This window comes from Trachinotus anak, unplaced genomic scaffold, assembly GCF_046630095.1.
Source record: "Trachinotus anak isolate AG129_WGS33_773 ecotype Australia unplaced genomic scaffold, CSIRO_AGI_Tana_v1 ptg000031l, whole genome shotgun sequence".
NCBI lineage: Eukaryota > Metazoa > Chordata > Actinopteri > Carangiformes > Carangidae > Trachinotus > Trachinotus anak.
Window position 1 is genome coordinate 2,938,971 of NW_027273882.1, and position 24,873 is coordinate 2,963,843.

The 24,873-nt window shown below is 38.8% G+C and overlaps 1 protein-coding gene and 1 long non-coding RNA gene across 8 annotated transcripts in view; one reads left to right on the top strand and one right to left on the bottom strand.

The window, feature by feature from the left end:
- The window catches only part of LOC139612426 (uncharacterized), a 176,218-nt gene extending 161,078 nt beyond the window's left edge, over positions 1–15,140 (top strand). For both annotated transcript variants that reach the window (XR_011686537.1, XR_011686536.1), the window contains 3 exons: positions 5,238–5,329; positions 13,326–13,544; positions 15,009–15,140. This is a non-coding gene — a long non-coding RNA (uncharacterized lncRNA). The remainder of the gene's footprint in view (positions 1–5,237; positions 5,330–13,325; positions 13,545–15,008) is intronic.
- The window catches only part of tbc1d32 (TBC1 domain family, member 32), a 71,481-nt gene that overhangs the window by 3,521 nt on the left and 43,087 nt on the right, over positions 1–24,873 (bottom strand). For 4 of the 6 annotated variants that reach the window (XM_071467981.1, XM_071467982.1, XM_071467983.1 and 1 more), the window contains exons 29-33: positions 19,365–19,434; positions 16,605–16,720; positions 14,989–15,143; positions 13,378–13,518; positions 6,864–7,052 (exon numbers count right to left, since the gene is read on the bottom strand). In XM_071467981.1, coding sequence (XP_071324082.1) covers positions 6,864–7,052; positions 13,378–13,518; positions 14,989–15,143; positions 16,605–16,720; positions 19,365–19,434 — 671 coding nt within the window. Of the gene's footprint in view, positions 1–6,863; positions 7,053–13,377; positions 13,519–14,988; positions 16,165–16,604; positions 16,721–19,364; positions 19,435–24,873 lie in introns of those variants that run through there. The other 2 variants (XM_071467980.1, XM_071467984.1) reach the window with 2 other exon arrangements.

Consider the following 24,873-nt stretch of genomic DNA (forward strand, 5'->3'; position numbering starts at 1 on the left):
GCATGGAGTTTGACAGACATGGGTGTTTAGTGGGAAGGCAGGGTGTAACAAGAGGATGGTACAGGTGCTACTGTGAGCAATGAAGGATTGAGCTTGACATACTAGAGACTGAAAAGTGAGGATATTTTGGCTTCTGCAGCTTCACTTTTGGTACTACAATGCACTACAGTATATTTACTATCCAAAGTCTACATGTGAAACTTTACTATCCAACTTCTGCATGTGCCCTCAAGCATTTAAACAGTGACAAAAAGTATCATCTATTGAATGGACATTACTTACTCCTAACAATCCCAGGATGCAATGTGTAGATGCAAACATTTTAAAAACTACTGTCTGTCTGTTGTAGAGGGAGTAGTGACTGAGCGAGGGAGTGATTTCAGACACAGTAATTGTCTCTTTGCTTTATGGGATGGTAATATTAAATCTCTGTAGTACCTCTTTAAAAGTACCTATAAAGATATTAGAAGTTTCCAAAGTACTTTTTAAAGCACACATTGTTGTCCATACTGTGTTGCAATGTTCATCAGTTCATTCGTTTTTGTAAAAAGCTGCAGTTATTACAGCTACAAACTGAAGTCTGCTAAGATGTGAGGATAGAAATATGCAGGCACACGATGTTTGGGTATTGAGGCTGAAGGTGTCTTGGTTTTATCACTCACTTTGTTAGGAGGTGATTGTGAATAATTTCATGTAACCCTTTTATTAAAATATTTTATCTTCAATCTATTTCAAAGTCACAAGAAATCAAATTAAATCTCTGAGATCGAACACTGCACTGTGCCAGTAAACAACATCCTGCTTAGTGTTGAGTTAATGAGGTTTTTACGCATAGGAAAAGCAAAACAAACCGGGCTGCACAGATATGTTAATACATACTAGCATCTCCACCCATTCCACCCAGGTACACACACACACTAAGACATGTCTTAATATGCGGAGATATCTTAACTGTCTAAGAGACACGTATCAGACCAGACAAAAGATATTATTTGGCTCATTTGTTCAGGCAGGATTTTAATTTCGGCTTCCATAATTGCTGCCTGAGTGTCAGTATGTGTCTGTCATGACAACGTCCAACCTCATGGGTAATACTGCAACGGAGCAAATAACCGGTGTGCATTATGGTCCAAGAGGCATCAGCAATTAGCAGCCAGAGAAAAGCAGCACCCAGAGGACGCTCCGCATTCAGAATAACAACACACACAGCAAACACCATGATTTCACCCACGTCATTATCCAGGCCAAGGCCTCTAAAATATATATAAACTACAGTTTAATGACTTCTGCGACGTGTCAGCACTCTCGTTTGCACAATGTCTTTTTTCGAGAATCTAATTACAGGTTTATTTCAGCAGGTAGATAACACTGACAGTGAGAACAGTCCGTGCTTTGAGTACAACAAAGGTTGGAGATTCACACTTCATCCCTTTCCAATAAGACTGAGGATTTTCACACACATAGTATAAATATCATCTAACTGCCTATTATCTTACACCACTGGTTCCCAACCTGGAGGTCAAGACCTCACAGTGGCAGCCTGGTTCATCTACACTAAATTGTGTTTATTTTTTCTGACTCTTCTTCTAACTTTCATTTTTAAGTGCACCAGCAGCGTGCCGTTGTAGGTCAGTCTGTCGGTCAGTCCGCTACTTTGGTCCAGACTGATACATCTCAACAGCTATTTGATGGATTGCAATGAAATGGGGTGCCGGCATTCTTGATGATGACTGATGATGAATCCTTCTGACTTTGGTGATCTCCTGTTTATCTCTAGCACCACCATGAGGTTGACATTTGGGTTTTTGAGTGAAATGTCTCAACAACTTGCTGTAAAATTTCATACAGACATTAATGCCCCCCTCAGGATGTAATATTTGTTTTTACTTTTTATTTAATACTTTGGTTCATGTGGTTCATGACCAAAACTATTTAAATTCACAACAGCTTCAGCTCTAGTTTGCGCTAAAATTATTAGCATGTTGCCACATTTAACACATTAAGCATTATACATGCTAAACATCAGCATATTAGCCTTAGCTTTGTTAGCATGCTGATTTTGGCATGTAACTCAAAGCACAGCTGTGGCCAAGTGCAGCCTCACAGAGCTGCTGGTGTCGCTGTAGACTCCACAGTTTTACCTGAAAGAACAGTTTGATTTATTTCAGTTATTCAAATGAAACTAAATGAGAATGGAAAATCACTCTGGTTGAGTTGCTCATATCTCAGCCATTTTAACCTGTTATGATGGGTCACATGTGAACACTAGGGATGCACCGAAATGAAAATTCTTGGCCGAAACCGAAAACGAAAAGAGGAAACCAAGGCCGAAAACTGAAAACCGAAACACAGAAAGAAATGATTATGTCAATTATATTTTCAGGTGATAAATTAAACCCGACGTGGAGAAACTCTTTGCAGATGCACCCCCTCTTGAAATTTCAGCATTGCATGTTTTGCAAATCGCTATTCGTGGGTCTTTCTCTGAGATAGTGAAATAAGTCCACACCGCAGACATGCTGGCTCTTATCCCGTTTCCCGCGTGCTGCTGGCTGCGCTGTTTGCTCGCGATCCCGTTTCCCGTGAGCTGGACGCGCTGTCTGCCGCGTGATCACAAGTTTCGGCCGTGTTGTTTCGGTGATTTAGGTCTTTCAGCCAAAAACCGAAAATGCACTTTTGGGTCATTTTTGGCCGAAAATTTTCGGAGGCCGAATTTTCGGTGCATCCCTAGTGAACTCCGATTCATTTTCTTATAAAAAAGGCACAAACCAAAAAGGTTGGGAATGACAGACTTACACTTTCTCCCAGCACTAGATAAAAGTCATGTTGTGAGGCTTACTTCCCTTAGATCAGTGGTCCCTAACCTTTTTTGCTTTTGATCCCCCAAAAGGAAGAAATGGCTACCTTTATACCACTTTATGTACTTTATGTTTGGGCAGATGTCTATAATTTGAGAGAAGTTCAATCAAAGAGTGATTTTTCCTGTCGAGACTCTTTTAATTCTTTTTACTATAAACTATATCACAAAAAAACCTCAGCAATTCAGTTATGACATTAAGCACAAGTCTATGTAGCTAATTTGAGGGTTTTTTTTCTCTTATCTACCACCCTGGAAATTCACTTCAAATTCATCTCATGACTTTTTGTGGGGGTCCAGACCTGCGTTAGGTTACCAAAGATAATCATCAACCAAAAACCATGTAGAGTTCTGGATCTTTGTAAGGTTATGTTTTTGTAATTGTAGAAAACCCACAGACGAGTGAAGTGCACAGAGAAGAAATAGATTAAGAGCAAATGGAGCAATGGGTTTTTATTATTTAAAGGGAGCAAATAGAGTGACTGCAGACGGGTGATTGTTCAGAGGGGAGTATGTAATGTCAGGAAGAAATGAGTTTTCAGTCTGATGGAGGACTCTGGCTCCTGTGATTACTCCGCTCACCAATGCATTACTACATAAAACACACTTTACAAGACAAAAATCATCTTTTAATCATATGCTATTATGAATTAGAGGTCACCAACTGCTCTTCTATGATCTACTGAAGTTAATAAAGTGTGGGTTTATTGTCAGCAGTACCAGCTACATAACTTTAAAACTATTAAATCCATATTTTGCTGGTGTGGAAGTATATAACCAGATGGTATATGTAACACTATTCTTCTTGTCAAAACAAAAGAGCATAACACGAAGTAAGAGAGGTTTCCCACTGGATTGTCAGATCCTTTATTTCAGTGTAGAGGTTGCAGAGTGAGATTAATCCTGAAGAATCATCAAAACTAAAGTTACTTTGCCTGTTCATTTATCGAAACAGGCAACAGCTGCTGACACACTAAAACCGTGAAGGAGAGTAGAGATAAGCAGCATAAATCACTTGGGAGGGTATTTTTGGTCTGCTATTTTCTCTGGGAGAATTAAGGAGGGTATGAAAAGATGCAAGGACATGAGTGAATAGGAATTAGTGTCTTTCTAATGTGGATTCCTTAAATTGAACACAAAATATAGTGTGCGCTGATGTTCAGCACTGTGGAGCCTGAATGTTTTCATACTGAAGAGGTGACACGAGCTGCTTAATGTCCCTCATAATCTTCACAATATATTAACCATTAGCTGTGAGGAGATCATTAAGTAAGCTAATTAATGCATTAATTATCAAAGATTTCTAAGTTTTCTTAGCCTTGTCCTCCCATGATAAATGAGTGGTATTAATATTCAGCACGAGTCTGGGTTTGCACAGAAGGTGAAATTACAAGGAAGCTACACTCACTGAGCTCTTTGTTAGGAGCAGCACACTAATACTGGGTAGTTCCTCCCTTCACTCTCAAAACAGCTTCAGTTCTTTATGTCGTTGATCCACAGTATGTTGAAAACTCTCCTTTAAGATTCTGCTCCATGTTGACATGACTGCATCACATAGTTTCTGCAGATTTGCCAGCTGCACATTTCACGCTGCCAATCTCCTGTTCTACCACATCCCAGAGGAGTTCTACTGGGTTCAGATCTGGCCACTGAAGTTCACTGAACTCACTGTCATGTTCATGAAACCAGTTTCAGACGACTTCTGCTTTGTGACTTGTGACATCATCATGCTGGAAGTAGCCATTACAGACACGTCTGTCTTCAACTGGCTTAATGTTGCCTTTAATGTCAACAATCCCCTGTGGCATCAGAAAACAGACCAAACACAGTTCTTGGCGTCCATATGGTATGTGTAAAAACTCTGTAGCCTGAACTTGTAAGTAAATTGTTGAGGTGGTGTACCTCTGCTACAACAGAAGCGTGTACAGGCTCCAAAGCTCCTCCATAAGCTCTTAACACACAAGTATAAATCCTCCTCAAATGTATCTAAGTGATGAAAAACAAAAAGTACTTTACTACTATGGTATATGTGCCAAATCAGGAATGAAGCCAAATAAAAACAAAAATTAAAGGGAACATACAGTATGGCAGTGATGTGTATGTGGAGACAGACACTTGGCAGTGGCAGACATAACCCTGCTCTCTTTGTCTGTCTGCATAGCTCTCTGCACTTCAGCTGAGCTCTAACCAGACTCACAGCGACTGTAACAAGTCATTTTCCTTTTCAAATTTTAATTTAGATGAAATATAGATATACCCCCTAGTGAGGCAGGATAAGTGTAGAGGGGTGTAAGTGTGTGTGTGTGTGTGTGAATGTTAAAATAAATCCTCTAATACCACATCTGTCTGAGTAAAATATTTTTTCATATTGTTCCCACAGAGAGAGACAGAGGAGAGGACGAGAGATAAGGTCGTCAGACGCAAACTAGCTTGTCTAAAACTTTTAACAGTTCAGCTCAGGACGAGGATTGTGTAAGTTTCTCTCTCCTCTCTCTCTCCCTCTCTGTCACACTCTCACACACTCTCTCACACACACACACACACACACACACACATATACAGACACACAAATATACAGACACACAAACCCTCTGTCTCAAAGCTGTCTCAAAGCTGTCTATCTGATGCTACGGCTCATTAGAAGAACTTCCTCAGATAAAGCCCCCGTAACTGATCTTTTATTCACAAAACCTGTCAGTGGTATGGAGATGTTAACACCAGAGCTATCAGCCGGAGACAAGACAGACTGAAATGCTTAATGAGTAATGACGATGTCAAGCCACGTCTCGTTCAGAAAGCCAGTGTTTAATGTTGTTTTGGATATTAGTAAAAGTAGACGTCTCGGAGACTGTGACTTTAGACCTTTTGTGAAATCTTTGGGGCCGCTCTTCAACTCAGCATTAATGCAACTTATCTCAAAGATACAAACTTTTAGAATAGGTTTATTTTCACAATATACTTTTGCCTTTTGAGTGGGAGGTTTTGTGAGCAAATTCTAAAAGTAGATTTTTTTATTCATTATGGATGTGACTCAGTGGAAGTTTTACAGCAGCAACAACATAAGACTTTGCATATAAAAATGCAGATGTCTGAGCCCAGATAACTGCACTGCAACTGAGATGCTGCAGAATAACCAACATGAATTAATTCTTTAGCACTGCATACACATATCTACAACTTTTAAGATAATTTTACTGCAAAAATAGTTTCTGCAATGGCAGAGTGCTCCCTCCAAGTAGTAGTAGAGTAATGGAGTCTGTGCACTTCTATTTCAAATTGCATAACACCGTGATTAACGTTGTTTGAGCATTTGTGTATGTGCTCAAAACTTTCTTCCCATATGTCTTCTGGTATATGAACACCCAATTTTTTCCCAGCTGGCTGTAAAACTTTCAGAAGATGAAATTGTCTTTCAATTTCAAACCCTATTAAATATTTTCATATGTGATATCCAATTTTTAAACATCTGAAAAAGTCATTGTTTAGCAGATTAAATTTCCCATTCTTTTTGCGATGGTTTGAGTGAGATATATAGATTTAAGATTGAAATGGGATTTATTTTGTTTCCATAGACGTGTTTGATTATGTATGATGTTTGTCTCCTCTTGAGGAAAATTGTCCATATTATTGTTCGCTGTGAAAAGAAGAGTACTGAGGGATGGTTTCTAATTCTCTATATGAAACATAAACAGTAATATAATATAAAGGCTTTTTATTGGCACTGTAGTCAAAATATTTTTATGTCTTTGCAGTGTTAGAACTACAAATGTCTAAAGCTTGTTTGTGGAGGTTAAATTTTCTTAAAATGGGAACAAATTAGTGACCAATTATCAATCACACAGCAGATCAAACCTGCTTCTAAAAAGACCTTGTAGCACGATAGTTTCTTCAACTGTTATTTCCAAGGTCGCAAACATACAGAATATATACTTACTGATACACAAGGCCACCTTCACAGGATGTTCTGTATATACTATTAGTAGTAGTAGTACTGATGCCTGCTCACCTTGAGGAAGACCTGCAGCTCCTGGGACTGTGTACGCTGCAGGATGTCTGGCTGCAGGTGTTTGAATATGGCCACGCACATGTAAACCTGGTAGTCAGGACCCATCACCACACAGGTGGAAACGTAGTGGCAGATTTCTGTCCAGTCCAGATAGTTCCAGAAACACTGAGTCAGCCAGTGAAGGCACATCTGTGGACAGAAAGAGAAAATGTTACTGAGAATATCATATACCTATCAAGAGAATATTACAAATTCCTGCATCTCAGTAGGATACAGCTAATACATGTGAAAAAAGATGACCCCTGTTATAATCTGAGTGATCAACTTGTTTTTGACAAATAATAAATCAAGTTTCAGACAGTCACTCCTCTCCCATAAAATAAATCAATCTGTCATAATACCATGTCTCCTCTCTCTCTCTCACATCAATCTTAATGTCGCTCTGAATTTTACTCTGTCAAATGGAAAAAAAATATATTTAAGTTAGGTTGAGTTTACTGTAAAGTGCTTACATTCAAGTTTTCTCATTTATGTTTCTGAACTCATACACTTTATTCTAAGTTTTTACATTTACTTCATATAAATTACATGTAAACACACAAGCAGGAGGACAATAGAACAATTAAGCACATCTAACCAGCAAATCATGAGCCAACAAAGAAAAAAGTACACACAGAGAAATATTTTTTATATGAATAAAACATACACCTCTCTTAAACTTGCAAACCTTCTGACAACTAGTTAGCTTTTGCACATGCTAGAGCACCACCACATTGCCATGTAATTATGTCACAGTACCAACTGTAGTGTTGCTCGTCTTTGCGAGTCGACACTGACATCCAGACATTCTGATATTAATTTTGAACATTTCTATATTTTTTAAAATTGCGGTGACAAAGTTTTACTTGGCCTTGTTGGTCATGATCATCCAGCTCTCAGCCACTCACATGAACAGTTATTGGTTCTAGACCAGGGAAGTGTCGGTGCTGCTTGTGAACCAGGTTTCCTGACTAAGAGCCAGTTCTGTGGATTACATTAGGCACTGGCTCTGAACCGGTCCTCAAGCGGCTTTGGTGGAAAAAGGGAATGAGAGGTTATGAAGACTGGTTATGTGTTGGATGGCACAGCTGGCGGTCCAGTGTTGAACCCATTGAAAAACACATTCAGCTCTTCGGCACCATCTAGGCTGCCACCCTGCTGACAGTCTTTGATGCTGAAGCTTGTAATCTGCTTCATGCCCACTCACATGTCCCCGATGTTGTTCTGCTGGAGTTTATTCTGCAGCTTCTGTCTGTAGGAGTCCTTACACTCTCTCATTCTCACCTCGAGATCACACTGTGTCCCTGTCACCAGACCTGAAAGCTCTCCTCTTTTTATCCAGCAGATCCTTCAGATCAGTGGTCATCAACAACAGTGTACAGTCCATGTAGGGGCGGGACAGTGGCACTGTATTCATCTTTAGTATTTGCATTCAAACATGATCCATTTGCTACAGTCAACAAACTGGTGGAAGTCTATCTGGTTTTTGTTGAAACCAGATAACCAATAGGTGGCCAGCAGCCGAGTTGTCTGTGGGTAAGACATTGTAAACAAACTTGTGTTGGTAACTGCAAGATGGGGACAGAAAGTTTTGTTAGCAGCACCGAAGAGCAAAGATTTTGCCATATGGATGGTTTTGACAGTTTTAAATACCAGTAATGTTCTAGGTGTAAATAGAGAACGAGCGGCGTGAATGAGTGAATGGCGGACAGATGGTGCACAGAGGTGTGCTGATTGGCGCAGAGCTGGGTGAGCAGCATAAACTGAGATTGGTAGCTGTACATTTAACTGATCTGGCAGCCATGTTTGGGCTTTTGCCAAATCTGATCCCAGGCTTCCTCATGAGTTTCATGAGTTCTGAGCCAATCAGAGCGTTTGCTGATGAATAATGGGCAGTTACCGGCAAAATCTGACTGTTGTGGCTGGGACAGAGAGAAGACCTCAGAAAAGCAATTGAAAACCAAATCAACACCATTACAGTGTGTTTAATAGATGCATAAATGGTACTTTAAAGTTTTGAAGATGATGACCAGAAAACACCAGGTGTACTAAGAGAGCACAGCCAGCACAGTACAGGGTAAAAGTTTACAAATAAAAGATGGAGGCCAATTTGGAATCATTAAGCAAGCTCAGCAGAACCTGTAACATCTCCTGTATTTCACAAGTAGCAGGCAGAGTTGCTCTCGACCAAAACAAAGGTGATACAAGTTTTGCTGTGGTATTTATCAGCACATATCAGGCAATTTGAAAAAGGAAACAAACATAGTCAATATGAGACAAAAGCAAATCTGCAGTAGCTGAACCATGGTCAGATACAACACACTGTAAAAGTTAATGTCGTGTTTGCTCTTTACAGCCGTAACAACTGCTTTGATATAGATAATAGGGCTAAGATATGACATTCACAAATTGATTTGACCACCAGTGCAACTAAAAGAATAACTGTCACAGGGTGATTTCAGTTCAGCTTCTGTCATTTTCAAGTTTGGCATTTGCTCCCTTCTCAAGTGACATAATTAGGCTACTATTACAAGTGCTCCGTTAAACTACATCCTAATGTCGGCCCAGTTTTAGCTAAATGTCTACATCTTTGTCTCATGAATTTGTGTTATGCTCCAAAACAAATTCATGCTCTTGTTATGACAGTATTAGCTTTGCTAGTATTATCTTAGCATAAAAACACTTGAGCCATTGTGGCAAACATTAACATTATGTTGGCATTTTGGGGACAAGCTTAACTTATGTTGTAATCATCAGCAAAATGATAACATGAGTAGTTCCAGAGCTCTAACATTAACACCTACTGTTACATCCAAATGTGAAGGCTAGTGTTTAAATCAAAAACACTCAACCCCATCAGGCTAATTAACAGTCCCAAGCCTGACATATTGTAATATAAGCCAATTAAGATTACTATAACGCTACAGTAAGAGAATCTATGGTCCAAAGTTTTCGCTGACAGGTGACAAGTTTGCACCCCTGATGTTTGAAGTCCATATTTACTTCATTGACTCTGCTTCATCAGCTTTGTAAAAGATTCTTTCTGGAAACATGTTTGCACAGAGTGAAAAATGAAATAATTACTCTGAGCAGTCTTGAATATTGGGGTGGGATTAGGGGACAAAGAGATGAACTGATGCATCCTAATGTTTATTTCTGCAGCTGATGATTGCGTTTAGATCTGTGATATTAATTCAGTGGATCAACAAGGGATTTCCACCTGTTCTCAGTGAAAAGAAGAGAGAGAGTCTTTTTAAGAATTTAAAATCAAGACCACTTCTCAGCAGTCCTCTGACTGTTAACGATTTTATTCTGCACTCTGTCCAACTGATCATAAACCTAGGCTGGCAGTCCCTCTATAACCTGAATTTTGTGTACAACTCCAAGTTCCAAGTCTATTAACTAGTAACTATTGTAATTTCAGACATGTTAAAGCATGAAGATGTTACTGCTGGCTCGCTGCTAGCAATGTTTTCATGTGTTGAAGCTGCACCACTTGAGTTAATTTGAGTTGTATCACAACTGAAAAAAACGGATTGAGAAGGGCCAACAGTACAGCCAGACTGAATCATTACAGGGGTAATTTGCTAAGTGTGGAGTACTGGAAACCAAACAAAGCAAACTAGGGTTAAAAAAGAGCCAAGTGCAAATGTCAGAACGCTCACAGTGACATTGTTAACAAGCTTACAACATGCAGGTATAATGTTTACCATCACAATGACAGTTTAGCGTGTTAACTTGCTAACATTTGCTAATTAACAAATAAACACAAAGTAGAGCTGTGGCTGATAGGAATGTTATTAGTTTTGCTGGTAATGGTCATAAGTGCTGGGCAAACTGAAAATATGTCCTGTGGATCAGCAGCATTATTACAATTCATCCTGGGGTTGCTGTGAATGTATGTACCAAACTGTTTCAGTCTGGACCAGAGTGGTGGACTGACAGAAAGACTGACATCGGCGTCCCAAAAGCCATCCTGTTACAGCGCCTCTTAAAACGACAGCACCCTGGAAATTGTAATTGTACTTTGTTAATTGTGTCATGTTCAGTAAATTCTACTTTCCTTTTGGCAAAACTCTGCTGTTCCTGATTATCATTTAACTACAATCAGTAGCTTTGAATCTGCCTGAGCTTCACACCCTCATGCAGCTTTTCAAACATTCAGCAGACAACAAACAGTTGCACACGCTGGGTTTTAACTGTCATGCCAATAATTAGCCACTGTATTCACTAACGACACAAGTGTGCTCAAGCATACAAACAAGCACCACTTACACTACATAAACAGATTATTTTCGTCCTGTCCTCAAACTAAATTATAATGAAAATACCGACAGCCTATTTTGTGTGTTGTAATAAAAACAAGGAGCGACTGGATCCACGCTGCCCTTCGTTTCTGAACCCTCAAGCAGAAAAACAAGTACACATACTGTACTTTCTGTGTCTGTAAATCCCTCCAAGGTCTCTCCAAGAGCAGCTTTTCTCTGTTGTTGAGCTAAAACTCAGGGGCCAAAGATGAGTGTGACTGTATCTCTTACTATTCTTCATTTCATTTTGGTTCTGCTATAAACAGGCTTTCAGAGCCATTACTAATCTGGGCAGGTCAGGTCATAGCAGGCAAGACATCATCTTCTGCCTTTGTGTGTAATACATCGAATGTTCTGAGCTCTTTATGTACGTTCTGTGGTTCTGAGTGATAATTTAGTGTTATTTTTGTGTTATGATCATATCTCACTGTCATTTTAAGATTTAAGATTAGTTATTGAAGTGTGTTTTGCATTTGTGTGCTTTGTTGGATGTTGAGCAGAACACGTCTTTGAACATCTGATCATTACATTTTTAATATGATATATAGTTTTACATATATTTGATGTATTGTTTTGTAACATACATTGATAGTAGATAAATATTTTCATGTCATATTCGTTTCTTGACTTTACCATGTTCTCAAACCCTATTTTGCAGCCATTGACACCAATGATGTATTAATAAGCTGCTCTATATTTTTTTTACATTAACAACAGATCAAATGACTGTGTGTAATGTGAAATGTGTAAATCATAATGATCGACACAGACAAAACCTAGAATACTAGGTTCCTGCTTTTTGATATTTGAAGACGCTGTCTTGGACTTGTAGTAACTAATGGAGATTTTCTCACTATTTTATAGACTGAACAATTGATTAATTAATTGAGAAAACAGACAGCAGACTATTCAATGACAACTCTTCAAATGGCTGGATAAAAACTACTGTCTGAGCTGTAATGACTGTTAAGTGATATTAAAGATCTTTAAAGCCATTACACTCTTGGTGCAGTGTGGAGAATGAGGACCATAAACATATTACTCATGTCTTCCCATAATTCAGCTTGTTTATCCCGCCCTTACTAATGGTAGCTGCTCATACTACAAACTGAGTTTAAAAGTCTCTTCCTGTCATTCACTCCTATTCTCAAAACAGTCTTGACTGTTTCAGATGTTTAAACATCCTGTAGATGGATTTTGACTGAGGCTTGCACACAACCTCTACTGTATGAATGTCAGAGGTGTATAATGCTTCATTTGCTGCTGCTGCATGTCAGGCTTTTAAAGCTCAAACTTTTGGAATAGATATTTCCATTTCTGACTGAAGAGCAGGTGCCCATTATCGCCTTGAAGATGCAAGAGATGGGCTGAATGTTAACTTATTACTACACCCCAGAGACGGCAAGTTCAGATCTTTGATTTGCGAGTCATATAAGCTTCCCTGATGCCGTACATTATGTGAGCCTCAACTGTCAAAATGCCGACACACAGAAGACAGGATCAAACATAAGAGGATTCAAGGTGAAAAACCTCTTCTCCACCCCATTGTTTGGGAGAGAGAAGTCTGTGTCAAAAGAATAAAGTGCTGAGGAGCAAAGATCTAACTCTTCAACTGCTCTGTTATGGAAAAAAAAAACAAAACAAAGATTTAATGTCAAAGCTGTATATTGGTATTTTAAAGTCAACTGAAGTCAAAGCAGGATAAATAAGGAAGTCATTCGCAGGCCAACCAAAAGTGTGGTTATAAAGGTTTTTAACCTGTTCTGAGGTCATTCATTAAATACTGAAACAACAGTGACAAAACAAAATGGACTGCTGTCTGTCTGCTCAGTTCCCTTTAATCCCTCCATCAGTAGTCATGACTGTACTGTGTAGATCTAAGAGGCTCAGAAAATGGAAATTATACAAAGATACCAAAGTAAGAATTTGATTAAGTCTAGACAGAAACCATTGTCTCCAGACTTCATCAGCCTAACTTTCTGTGAATTACTACAGTTAATTTTATGTTGAATAATGCATTGGATTTAGCAGCATGATTCTTACAGCAAAGGTTAACTATTTTGCTGAAACAAATTTTCTAAGAAAGGTGTTACTAATTATTGGATTTAAATACCAGGCTCAGAGAGAATCCCACATCGTCACTTATCTGTAAGTGAACGGCTCAGTACCTGTGATGGGGTGAAACCAGACATCCTGAAAGCAGAGTGGACCAGAGGGACCTCAGCTTTCAGCAGCATTTCCACATAGTGAGCTGTGCACCAGTAGACAGGCGGGATACCTGATTCAGCCATTGCCACAGGAACATGGACCTGTCACGACAAACACACAAACACAGGTACTTATCTCTCCTAATCTTGGAATACTTTTGGATTTATTGTGGAGCTTTAACTCTTTTAATCATTTTTGTTATTACTTACCCCATCAGTAGATTTTTAAACACAAACATGATAGAAATGCTAATTACAGGCTCCATGTTTTGTGTTCAAGGCTGATATAGCGATTAAAACAGCACCACCCGACTCTTTCCTGCGTGTCATTCCCCCTCTCTCTGCCCCTTTCCTGTCACTCTCTACTGTCCTGTCAATTTCTGAATAGAAAGAGCAGCTTTGTGTGCACAGATGTCTCTGTGTGTGTGCGTGTCCACACTACCCACATTCTCTTCTGCATTTTGTCTCTGCCTTTTAATTATTTGTGCCCTTTCTGTTTTCTGTGATATTGACTAAATGACTTTGTGTAGTTGGAGGCTAACTGCTGTGTGGAGAAATGAAGCTGCTGCAGCTGCATTAAAAAACAGAGCACATAACACACGTTCAGTCAAGTCCAACTGAACCATAATTGACTTAGACAAGGGACAACAAAATGGCAGAGGTGGGTGTAATGATAGCAAAACTTAATCTCAACACCTCAGTTCTCCCCTGCAATTTAGAACCATTGAAACTAGACTTCACTGTGGACTTCTTCCCTTGAGTTGAACTCCTCATTTTACTCCTATTTCTCCCACCATTTATCTCTTTCAGTCATCTTCCTCCTCGTACTACTCTTCGATCAGTAAACATCCTGTTTGGTTTTCACCGTGTTGAAAAATGAAGATAGAGTCTAACTCAAAAATATTTTTAGGATTCACCATCATGTTTTCTTTGCTGTGATAGCTAAATGCTGCCAATGAAAAAGGTTGGATTAAATGAAGATAAGGCAGAGACAGAAATCAAACGTATTAACATTTAAAGGTGCATATCACATGTGTACAGGGACGTGAGTTGAGACAAATTCAATCTTAAACTGGATTTTTACTTGCACAGAAGCTCACATTCATACCTCAAACATCTCAATGCGTCAAAAACACCTTGACATTTGACACCTTGAGATGTAAACTGGTTGATCTAAATGCCTTTCATGAGATGGTTTTCAAAAAATAATAAAAGCAATTTTCTCAAACCCAAATTCTCAAATATTCATACATGTATTTATTTTACTATCATAGAAACAGTCAATCAATCAAAACAAAAATCAATAAAATATTCATATTTTATGGGCTGGAAACTGTGAATTTTGGGCATGCTTGAAAAAGATTAACTGATTATCAAAATATTGTTGATTGAATTAAAAAAAGGCATCACATTAAAGATGGAAGATTTGATCTGTACAATGAGGTATGACTAAGGTCTTTCAAACCTCACTTTTGCCACCATATTGGGGCTTTTAAGGTGCACAATTACGTAGCTTCAGCTATAGATCGTTTAAGTCTGCGTACCATGTTGAACTGTAGCTATAATACTCACAGATGCATGTATCCCTGCAGGCCAGATGAAAGCGGAGGTAAGCAGAGAGGAGAGGCTGAGTAACAAGTGTAGAGATCGGTCCATGTCTCCAGACATGATGAGGAATATCGTGGAGGCCAGCCAGTCGTGACCTGGGTAACCATCCTGCTGAGTGACTGGTGAGAAGAGTTAAAAAGCCAAACAACTGGCGGAAAAGATACAGAGATCGATGATTCAGACTCACAGCAACGTTAAACAAAGATAGCACCAATATGAAAGTGGTTCATTGGCAGTAAATGGAACAGAAATGCATGGAAACCTACTTAATGTTTATCTTACCTTCAAATGAGCCTGATGTAACACAAATGTAAATAGTAGCAGCTTTAATCACCTTAAACATAAAAAATTATCTGAATTAACAACATTAATAGCCTCTGCATTTTATTACTACTTAATGATCTACAGAGTTGCACTGTACATCAATTTGGCATAAAACAAATCAGACTTAACAGATCATTTCTGGCAACAGCAGGTGGTTTTGAATTAGTTACATAAACAGAATTACTGGTAGTTGTATAAATATTCTGTTTCAAAGCTGAAACACACTGACTGTGCCCCTAATTAATAATTTGTAAAGATCCTGTTTAAGTGTCAAAAGGAACTGAGTCCATACATTGTGTTAAATAAAGCAAATACCACTTAAAGGTCAGATCATTATGATGCCAGTGAGTGTCAACCTGAGAGCAAGTACACCAGACCATTATTTCATCGCTGAAAATCTTTACTCCAGTAGGATTCACTTATTACATGCAGCTCTGCATTGTGAACACCAGCAATGAAGAGAAAATACTTGATACAAAACAACAGGGACTTTCTCCTGTCAAGTGCATCTTGAGGGATTTTTTCAAGGCTTAGGAGCATTTAGTCCTTAGTGTATAAAGCATTACTTTCCCTTTCATCAACCCGTCTTTAATTTTTGCTCTTTTTAAAATACTATAAAAGTACAGTTATTGTGGATTGCTCATCTTATTTCTCTGTTCTACAAAGAGTGAAAATAAAAGTTGACAATACGCTATTATAAGTACTTGTAGTGTCAGTTATTTTAGTTATTTACAATTTGTGATGAGATTCAAGAAACTTGTTCACGTGTGGGTACCCTGCTGTGCCCAGCAGGATATCGACATAATAGATTAGAATCTGACAAGGAAGTTAATAAAACATAATTTTTACTTTCATGTAACTTAAAACTAATTAATCTTGAAAAAAATGTTTTTACTGTATAAATACTTTGCAAAGCACTTTTCTTGAACAAGAGGTATACTCCACCGGTTCATTTTAAAAGGACTAAAGGGACATATTTTCCAACTTGTTTCACATATTTTGGTACCAGAGATGTAAATTGTTGATCACTTTTTTAAAATACTTTTAATTCATGCACTTGATGTGGTCATGGAAACATTGTTTAAGGTTATGATGGGACCCATACCATAAACTTTATATACATTAATGTGGGTTTTGTGTTATAAATAACCAGTGTAGTTCAAGAAACTGTACAGAATATCAAAGAGGTGAAGATCTTTTACAGCTACAGTATTTCTACTACTGCACATTGCAGATGTGGTCTCTGGAAAGGATACTGAGCTCTGAAGAGGTTTTAACTCTCTGTGAGGACAAGAGGATCTTTAAGTGCTTCATTAGCAGCGTTAAGTCGTGCACAGCGTCATCTTTGAGTAGCTTGAGGAGGCTGCCATACCTGTGAACACAAGACAAACAGAGTATGAATTCTCTATTGCTGTTAAGTATCAAAATCAGGTATGCTCTGTATCTGAAAAATCAAGTGAAATAAAGCTGTATCACAGTGAATGTTTTTTTTTAAGAGCTGCTATTTTTTATCACAGCTTCCATAATCCCTGCCTTTTACTTCAATAAAAGTCAACATAATTGAAGATATAGGCGCAGTCCCAATGCCCCCCTAAGACCTAAGCCCTGAACCCTCACAGACTTAAATGACATCACCTGATGGCTGCAAGTCATCATTTCAATGCCACAGCCTATCTGAGTATTGATGTTGACCATGTGCATTGTTTATGCCACAGTGCTACAACCATCTTCTAATGGCTGCTTCCAGCAGGATAATGCACGAAGTGGCAAAGTTAAAGTCATTGCAAACGTTTCACGAACATGACAATGAGTTCAGTGAACTTCCGTGGCCTCATGTTGGCAGCATGAAATGTGCAGCTGACAAATCTGCAGAAATTATGTGATGTAATCGTGTCAACATGGAGCAGAATCTCAAAGGAAGGTTTTTAACATCCTGTGGAATCCATGACACAGGAATTGAGCTGTTTTGAGAGCAAAGGGAGGCTCCACCGAGTATTAGTATGGTGCTCCTGATAAAGTGCTCGGTGAGTGTATATTACTGAACTGAGAAAGAAATACTGAGGCCTCATGCAAAAACCCAGAAGGACTCATCAAAACTATAATCAACAAGTTCTATACAGTCAGACTCAACTCAGCAAGTCTGACACTTGTAAAGGCAAGGATAAGTTATAAATTCATTTCCAAAAACTTTTAATCTTATAAGACACAGGGTGTAACTGTGTATAACACACACAGTCTGTGTTCTGTTGATGCCAAGAAAGCAAACATGACACACTGTCCTTCAGAACATGCTCTAAGTCTTTTCAGCTGCAAAGCTCCCTTCAGGGAAGGTGTCGAGGAAGAGTTATATCCACTATATAATGTAGCAGCTGGGTGTTGTTTAAGACAGAAACAAGCAGTGTGAGAACAGTAACACAAATCAGAGGACCTACTTATGGAAAAATAAAAAACAGACCTCATATTTCACTTATCAGAGTGAAAACAGAGGAGCAGGAGAACCCCCACACCTTTGGCAGGTGTGGGGGTTCAATACCAGGACCAGAGGGGAACATTTATGTGTGTGAGTCTATCTGAAGTCTTCAGGAACTATAGTAAAAGTGGCCTTCAGTGTGAAAAATACAGACCACTTCATCAGGGTTTTCAGATCCTCTGAAGGACACATTTTTGTGAGTTGTGTCTTTCAGAGCATCCGGCTGCTGAATTGGGAAATTGTTGAATATCTCTTCTTCTTGTTTCACTGCAGTTCAATGTCCTGTCGGGTATAACTGTTTTCTGTTTCTTCAGAAATGGCCTTCTCCCTTTTCATCATTAATGTAAATTTGTGCTCCAGGAAAAATTTTTTTCTCTGTAATTCTGAGGAATAAAAACCAGTACCTGGGGCCAACTATATGAATAATGTGCATTGGAAACACAAAAAAACATGCATACACCATTTTCCACACAAACTGGTATTTATAAAGGAACTAGGAACATGCATACCATGTTTTTACAGAGCTCGGTGTGATATGAAATTGGAAAAATAAGGTGGGAGCCTGAAACTAATGTGCTGTGTTGGAAAACAGCAGCATTGCATGATGAGGCTCACAGGTGGGCTGTAAGTTCAACGAGATGATTGGGAAATGGAAGAGGAAGATTAAATAGAGGTTCATGACTGCATTATTGGCTTCAGGAAACCAGAATCAACAGACTACAATAGAAAACAGAGTTACAGACTTTCAGATCATATGTAAATATTAATTTAAGTCACAGAATTACATTAACAAAATGAAATGTGAAATATCACTTTAAATTAAAAAAAAAAATCATGTAATACAAGTCCTGTTTCGGACAAGTTATAAGAACAAATAGATGTGGCATAAAGAAAATGTTACAGAATCAAGCTTTGTGTTGTTGTGTGTGTGTGTGTGTTTGTGTACACAAGTGAACACAAGTAGATGTGTGTGCATTTTGGTGGTCCAACGAGAAATATCCCTGAAACCAAACCTATGTCCTTGTTTCTGTCAGCTCTGGCTGACTTTGATGTTTAGTGCTAATTAGTGGGCAGTGTAAATATTACCTGCTAAACATTAACATGTCATTGTGAGCATGTTGAGCCTTGGCTACAGGCTGTTGGGGGAGACAGAGGCATTCATATGCAAATCACAGACTAAGGCTGTGTCTACACTGATCAATGCCTAATTATGAAGTAGAATTCCACAACAGGTGAGGTTCATAAATCTCAACCATAAATATGCACAGCTATATAAATCTGACAGAGAGTGTTTATGGATATTTCTGCTTTCTGCAGTGGCATGAAAAAAATACATCACCAAACAACTATATGGATCCAGAAATGTCAGGTTTATCAACAGGAGCAGTTTTAAGTAAGTACAGCAGTTACTTAAATGAAACTCACTGTTCATAATAAGAGTTGAGTGGAAGAGTTTGTACACAGCAGGTTCACCATCCCAGGCTTCTGTTGTAAGACTCTCTTATTAAAAAAGGGTTTATTTGCTATCGAAAAACATTCTTCATACCTGAGACAGGTGTTGATTCCCAGCTGTTCCACAGATGATAATACAGCGCTCTTCACACTCTTCTCTTCTGCTGTAAAATGAGAAGATTAAAAATGAGAGGTGGCCATTATCAAGCGAGGCAGTACCCATGGAGGGAATGTGGAATGGAGGTTTTCCGGGAGAAATCCCCGGACATCACTAACAGGAAACATTACGACAGTGGAGGATGGCAACGTATCATGACTTACTGCTTCTGAAGGCACTACAGATGTGATGTTGTGCCAGGTAATTTTGTAGTTGGCAGTTTTACAGCAGTCGTTTGGCTTTTAATTGTGATGTTTGCAGGGTGCTGTGGTAGGAAGGTGACTTGGGTAATTTCACTAGCAGTCAGCCATGGGTAGTTTCACGACAGCATTTTGATGGTTTAGAGCAGCAGAGTCACAACGTATGATTTTAGGAGCGTGACTGAGTTTTGGAAAAAGCCCAGAATGAAATTTGGAGCCTTGTGTTAAAGCTCTTTATCTCAGGACTCAATCTGTTGAGGTGGGTCCAACAGTGAGATACTATAGCAGCTTTAGATCCACACGCTGAAGCTTTGTTCAACTATCACTCACCAGCTGTTCTCATGGGCTCTTACTTAGTACCATTAAGTGTGTAGAATCATAAAAATATATTAGATTTTGGAGTTACAGTTGTAATTGTGTGGAGAGAACGATAAATGAAGCAATAACTGCAGGAGGAGTGATATTTTGTTTTGGGAGATGTTTCCACTGCCTACTGACTTTGGGGAAACAGAATATTATTACATTTGTGGTAATGGATCCCCTGCTTCAGACAGTTTGTGGTAAGATGATGAGGAGAAGTATTATCCAGACAGCATCAGTGGCTGGGAAAACTTGAAATCCAATTTTCAGACTAATGGTGCAGAAATATTGAAGGGAAATGATAATATGGTGGCTGTAATCTACATATTGAAGTGATAATTCAATATCGTTACTGTAGAAAAATCTGAGCTGGACGATGTAGATTAATCACAGGCCATCATATCTTGTATTAATTGAGAGAAAATAGCTTTTGATGAGGGCATGAAACAGCACCAGGAGTTCTAGCTCTGTATTTCCTCTCTCACTCTTCTCTCCTCACATATTAACATCTCTAAAAACCTCTTGCTGATGGCAATTACTGTCTAATGAAGATGAATGCTCTCTTGTTATATTTATTCTCTCCCTCCCCACTCCTCTCCTCTCTTCGCCTCTCATTCCAGCTTTGTGCCACGAGAGTCTATTTTACAGTTTGTAATAACTATAATCACAACCATTTAACTTTTGTTAAAAAGAGCCACAGTTGAAAGATGGCACATGCAATGCACCTCTGACATTAGTTATGAAAATCTGTTCTTAATTGCCAAGCAAAGCAACTGTGAAAGTTATGAAGAGTAATATCAGAAATCTGCAGCTCTCGTTTGATTCAGTTTCCAGATTCGTTACAGTCCTCTGTGCTTTCGATAAATTAAAAACAAAGTAATCCTCAATATAAAGAAGCCTGCAGAATGAAGGGCTTAGGAGAGTGAGTCATTGTTATGAGACACATTAAGAGAAAATCCTTTTAAATGATCACACAACAATAAACAAGGAGCCTGCGCAGTCATATGAGCACAGCCACAATGTGTGCAGCCTTCAAAATAAATGTAAAGCTGAGGTTGAATTTTCTTTTAAATACAGAGTGACCCGGTTGAAAGCTCCAGAACAAGTGAGCCAGTGGATTTTGAGTTGGAGAGTCGCCACAACTGTTGTTTCCAAGGTCAAGAACAATTTATTTTCTAATGTAATTTATGCTGCACTGTACAGCTTGTTCATCTCTAAGACATTCAACTAGAGAACAGTGATACGACTGTGACGACGACACAGACTGTGTCCTTGAATTATTGGTTGTATAATTCAACAGCAAAAAAAACGTGGCTCTGTGGGTGGCACAGGATCCAATCTACCACAGCAACGAACTGAACAAGGGCCACAGTGGAAATAGCAGCAACAAAGAGTTCAGTGAGTATAGGAGCTTCTTAGGGATGTGGTCTGAGCCCTGTTTATTTACCTCTTCATTCATAACTGTGCCTGTTCACCAATCAAACACTGCCACACAGTTTGTCAACAATACTACAAAACAGGGTTGGGTGACCAACAATGATCAGATGGCCCACAGGAAGGAGTTTGAGCTTCCCAGAGCTCTGATAACAAAATTGCACCCAACATCAACAAGACCAAAGAGCTTTATGTGGACTTCATCTCCTGAGTGTTCACAGAAATGTATAATGTGAGTGAAGTTGTGATGTTTCTCTCTTGTTTTCTGGTCTTTTTGCACTTCCATTGTCTAAAACACTGAACAGAAGGCTCCTTAACCAAAGGCAGAATGTGGTGAAACAACTTATTGAAATCAGGATTTATTTCAGAAAGCTTAGATCACCATCTGGACCATTAAGATGTTACAATCATATAAAAGGTGCTCTCTCCTTACTTTCAGTCATCCAGTTTCAACAGGCAGGTGGATTAAATGAGATTTCTGGACAGCTGGCTCCAGGAGTCAGGGCCATGAAGAGTGAGGAGATACAACTCAGAAACCTGAACTGACAGAGGTTAATACTTGGCAAATGAGTCTGCTCGCTGCATACAATGGGAGCTTTCAAGTAGGGCAGAGTGGCTGAGACTGTAGTCAACGTCAATCAAACACATAGAGGTGCCCACCACACAGTCCCCCAGCGCGCGCGCGCGCACACACACACACACACACACATACACACACACACACACACACACACACACACACACACACACACACACACACACACACACACACACACACACACACACACACCATGTAACTGGCAGATTGCAGAATTCAACATGACCCTGACAGGTCCTCCGTCTCCTTAGAGGCTATTTGGTGGAAGGAAAATTAGATGGTAAAATGGAATAGCTGCACGTGTGTGTGTGTGTGTGTGTGTGTGTGAGAGAGAGAGAGAGAGAGAGCGAGAGAGAGAGAGAGAGAATATGAAATAGAAGAGATGTAAAGACTAATACAGCAATCCATGACAGATTCTTGGTGACAGCCTCTAAGCAACTGTGCTGAGGATTTTATTCACATGTCTGACTAAAGTAAATTACTTCAAACCACTCATCACATGGTTTATAACGAAACACAACACAAATCCCCTGCATCCACCCTGTGCTCTGCTTACATGACATTTTGGACTGTGGATTAATATTATCCTTTGACTGAGTGAAAAATATAACACAAATGACAGTAATAATAAACTCACATAAATACTGGCAACAACACTGCATGTAAAACCTGGGAGGACTTTTCCCCATAACTGATGTGTATTAATGAAATTATGTAAATACGTTTTCTAAAAATGAAGTGAGTATAAAAAAAGTCATGAAGTGGAAAAAAATTAACAACTTTGAAGTGTGTGAGTGAACTTAGATAAATAAATCATTAAAACAAACACTCAGAATTAAGATTCTTCATCAGCGTGCCCCCAGAGAAGGAGCCATGCCTCTGCACTGATTGACTTACAGAGACAGCTCTGATAAAAGACCTTCAATACACTGTGGGGAAATATTTCAGTCTTCAATGCTAGCTGACAAATCTCTCTCCTTATTGAAAAATGCATAATAAATAAAAGCACACTTAACACATTCCACATATCCTTTTTAATCACTATTATTTATTTTTCACACTGCATTTTCAGACATGCTACAGACAGATGCTGCCTCTTATTAGCTGTCATCTGGCCAGAATGACCATCTACTAATTCAAAACATCTGATCTGACTGAATTCTTTGACTCTCATATATTTTCTGTGTTCCTCCTCAGTAGCTTGGGGACATTTGCCTGAATACATCAACATGCAGAAAGTTTATCAAACTCTGCTCGATATTTCAGACATTTGCATTACTCAGGCCTTCACTCCTACAAAAAAAAACACCTAAGATACCATGAGCATGGAAAATGCTCTTTTTGATGAAGTTTGCAGGTAGCAGACAGACACAGGATATTAACCCACAGGTAAACCACTGCAACAACACTTTTTGCCTCGTTTGACACAGCAGCTAACTCCTGAGAGGAATGGTTTATGTAATGTTATGTGAAAAGGTTCATATACATCATGAGACAGTATAGCTTCTAAAAAGAATAGCACCTTAAATAATAAAGAAACTCGCCTCACCTATGTTGTCAAATATCAACTGTACCTCCAGCTGGTGAAAGAAATATGTCCATTGTACAAAATGACACAATGTAAATTAAGGCCCTGACCATCTTGTCAGGTCACCTCATTGTCATTGGCATATAAAAACAAAGGACAAAAGAATAAAACTTATGCAAGTCCAAAGCATTCTCAAAGTTAATCTACTGAAGATCTGTGTGTATGTGTGTATGTGTGTGTGTGTGTGTGTGTGTGGTGTGTCTGTGCTTGTACTACATAGTAAGGACCAAAAAAAGTATTTTACAAACAGAGTGAGGACATTTTGGCCAGTCCTCACTTTTTGAGACACCTTCAAATCACATTTTGAGGGTTAAGACTTGGTTTTAGAGTTATGGTTAGAATTAGGTTTAGGTTAAGGTTAGGGTCAGGGTTAGGGTTAGGCACTCAGTTGTGATGGTTAAAGTTAGGGTAAGGGGCTAGGGAATGCATTATGTCAATGAGTGTCCTCACAAAGATAGAAGTACAATTTTGTGTGTGTGTGTGTGAAGAGAAAAAGATGGGCAACAAGGAGATAAAATCTTTTAGAAATTGTTGATAAAACACTTCAATTAGCAGAGGGTGATAAAAAATATTTCAAAGATATTAAAACATAAACACCACTGAAGACTACAATCTGAAGCGTAAGAAATGTATCATCTTTGGCAGAGTATCAGCATCATTTTATTACTCTAAGATTAATGATGATGCATTCATCTGTTCAGACAAGATACCATGAAAGCAACAGCTTTAAACTCTTCACACAACTCTACAACTACTTGGTCTTCAGACCATTCACAGTTTTAAAAGCTTGGCAGGAAACTGGTTCCATCATTTAAAGCCCATGGAACCAGATGCCAATCACAATCAGCAAATGACAGCAAGGACAGCTGATTTTTTTTTATCCACCTGCCACTCCCAGTCAGGCTTCCAGCTTATCATTTTATTTGATCCCTTTTTTGTACACATAGAGCCACAAAATCAAAACTACAGAACTTTCTACAGAGCAGAGGGTGCAGTTTGTAGCTAATGCGCTGTGATTATTAATGTTATTTCAGTATTTCACAACCACTTTTCTTCTTTTAACAGTCTCAGTGCTGGCTACAATATAAAAGAGTCATATTTAGCTAAGCATTCAAAGTCTATATTTAATGTAAAATGATGATGGTTAAATAAACTACTCTGTGAATGCTGGACTATGTGTTCTCTTTGCCTGAGACATGAGTAACAACTCAGACACTAACTCTTAGCTTATGTGTAATATGCCAGACATATTTTTTGGCATTTGAA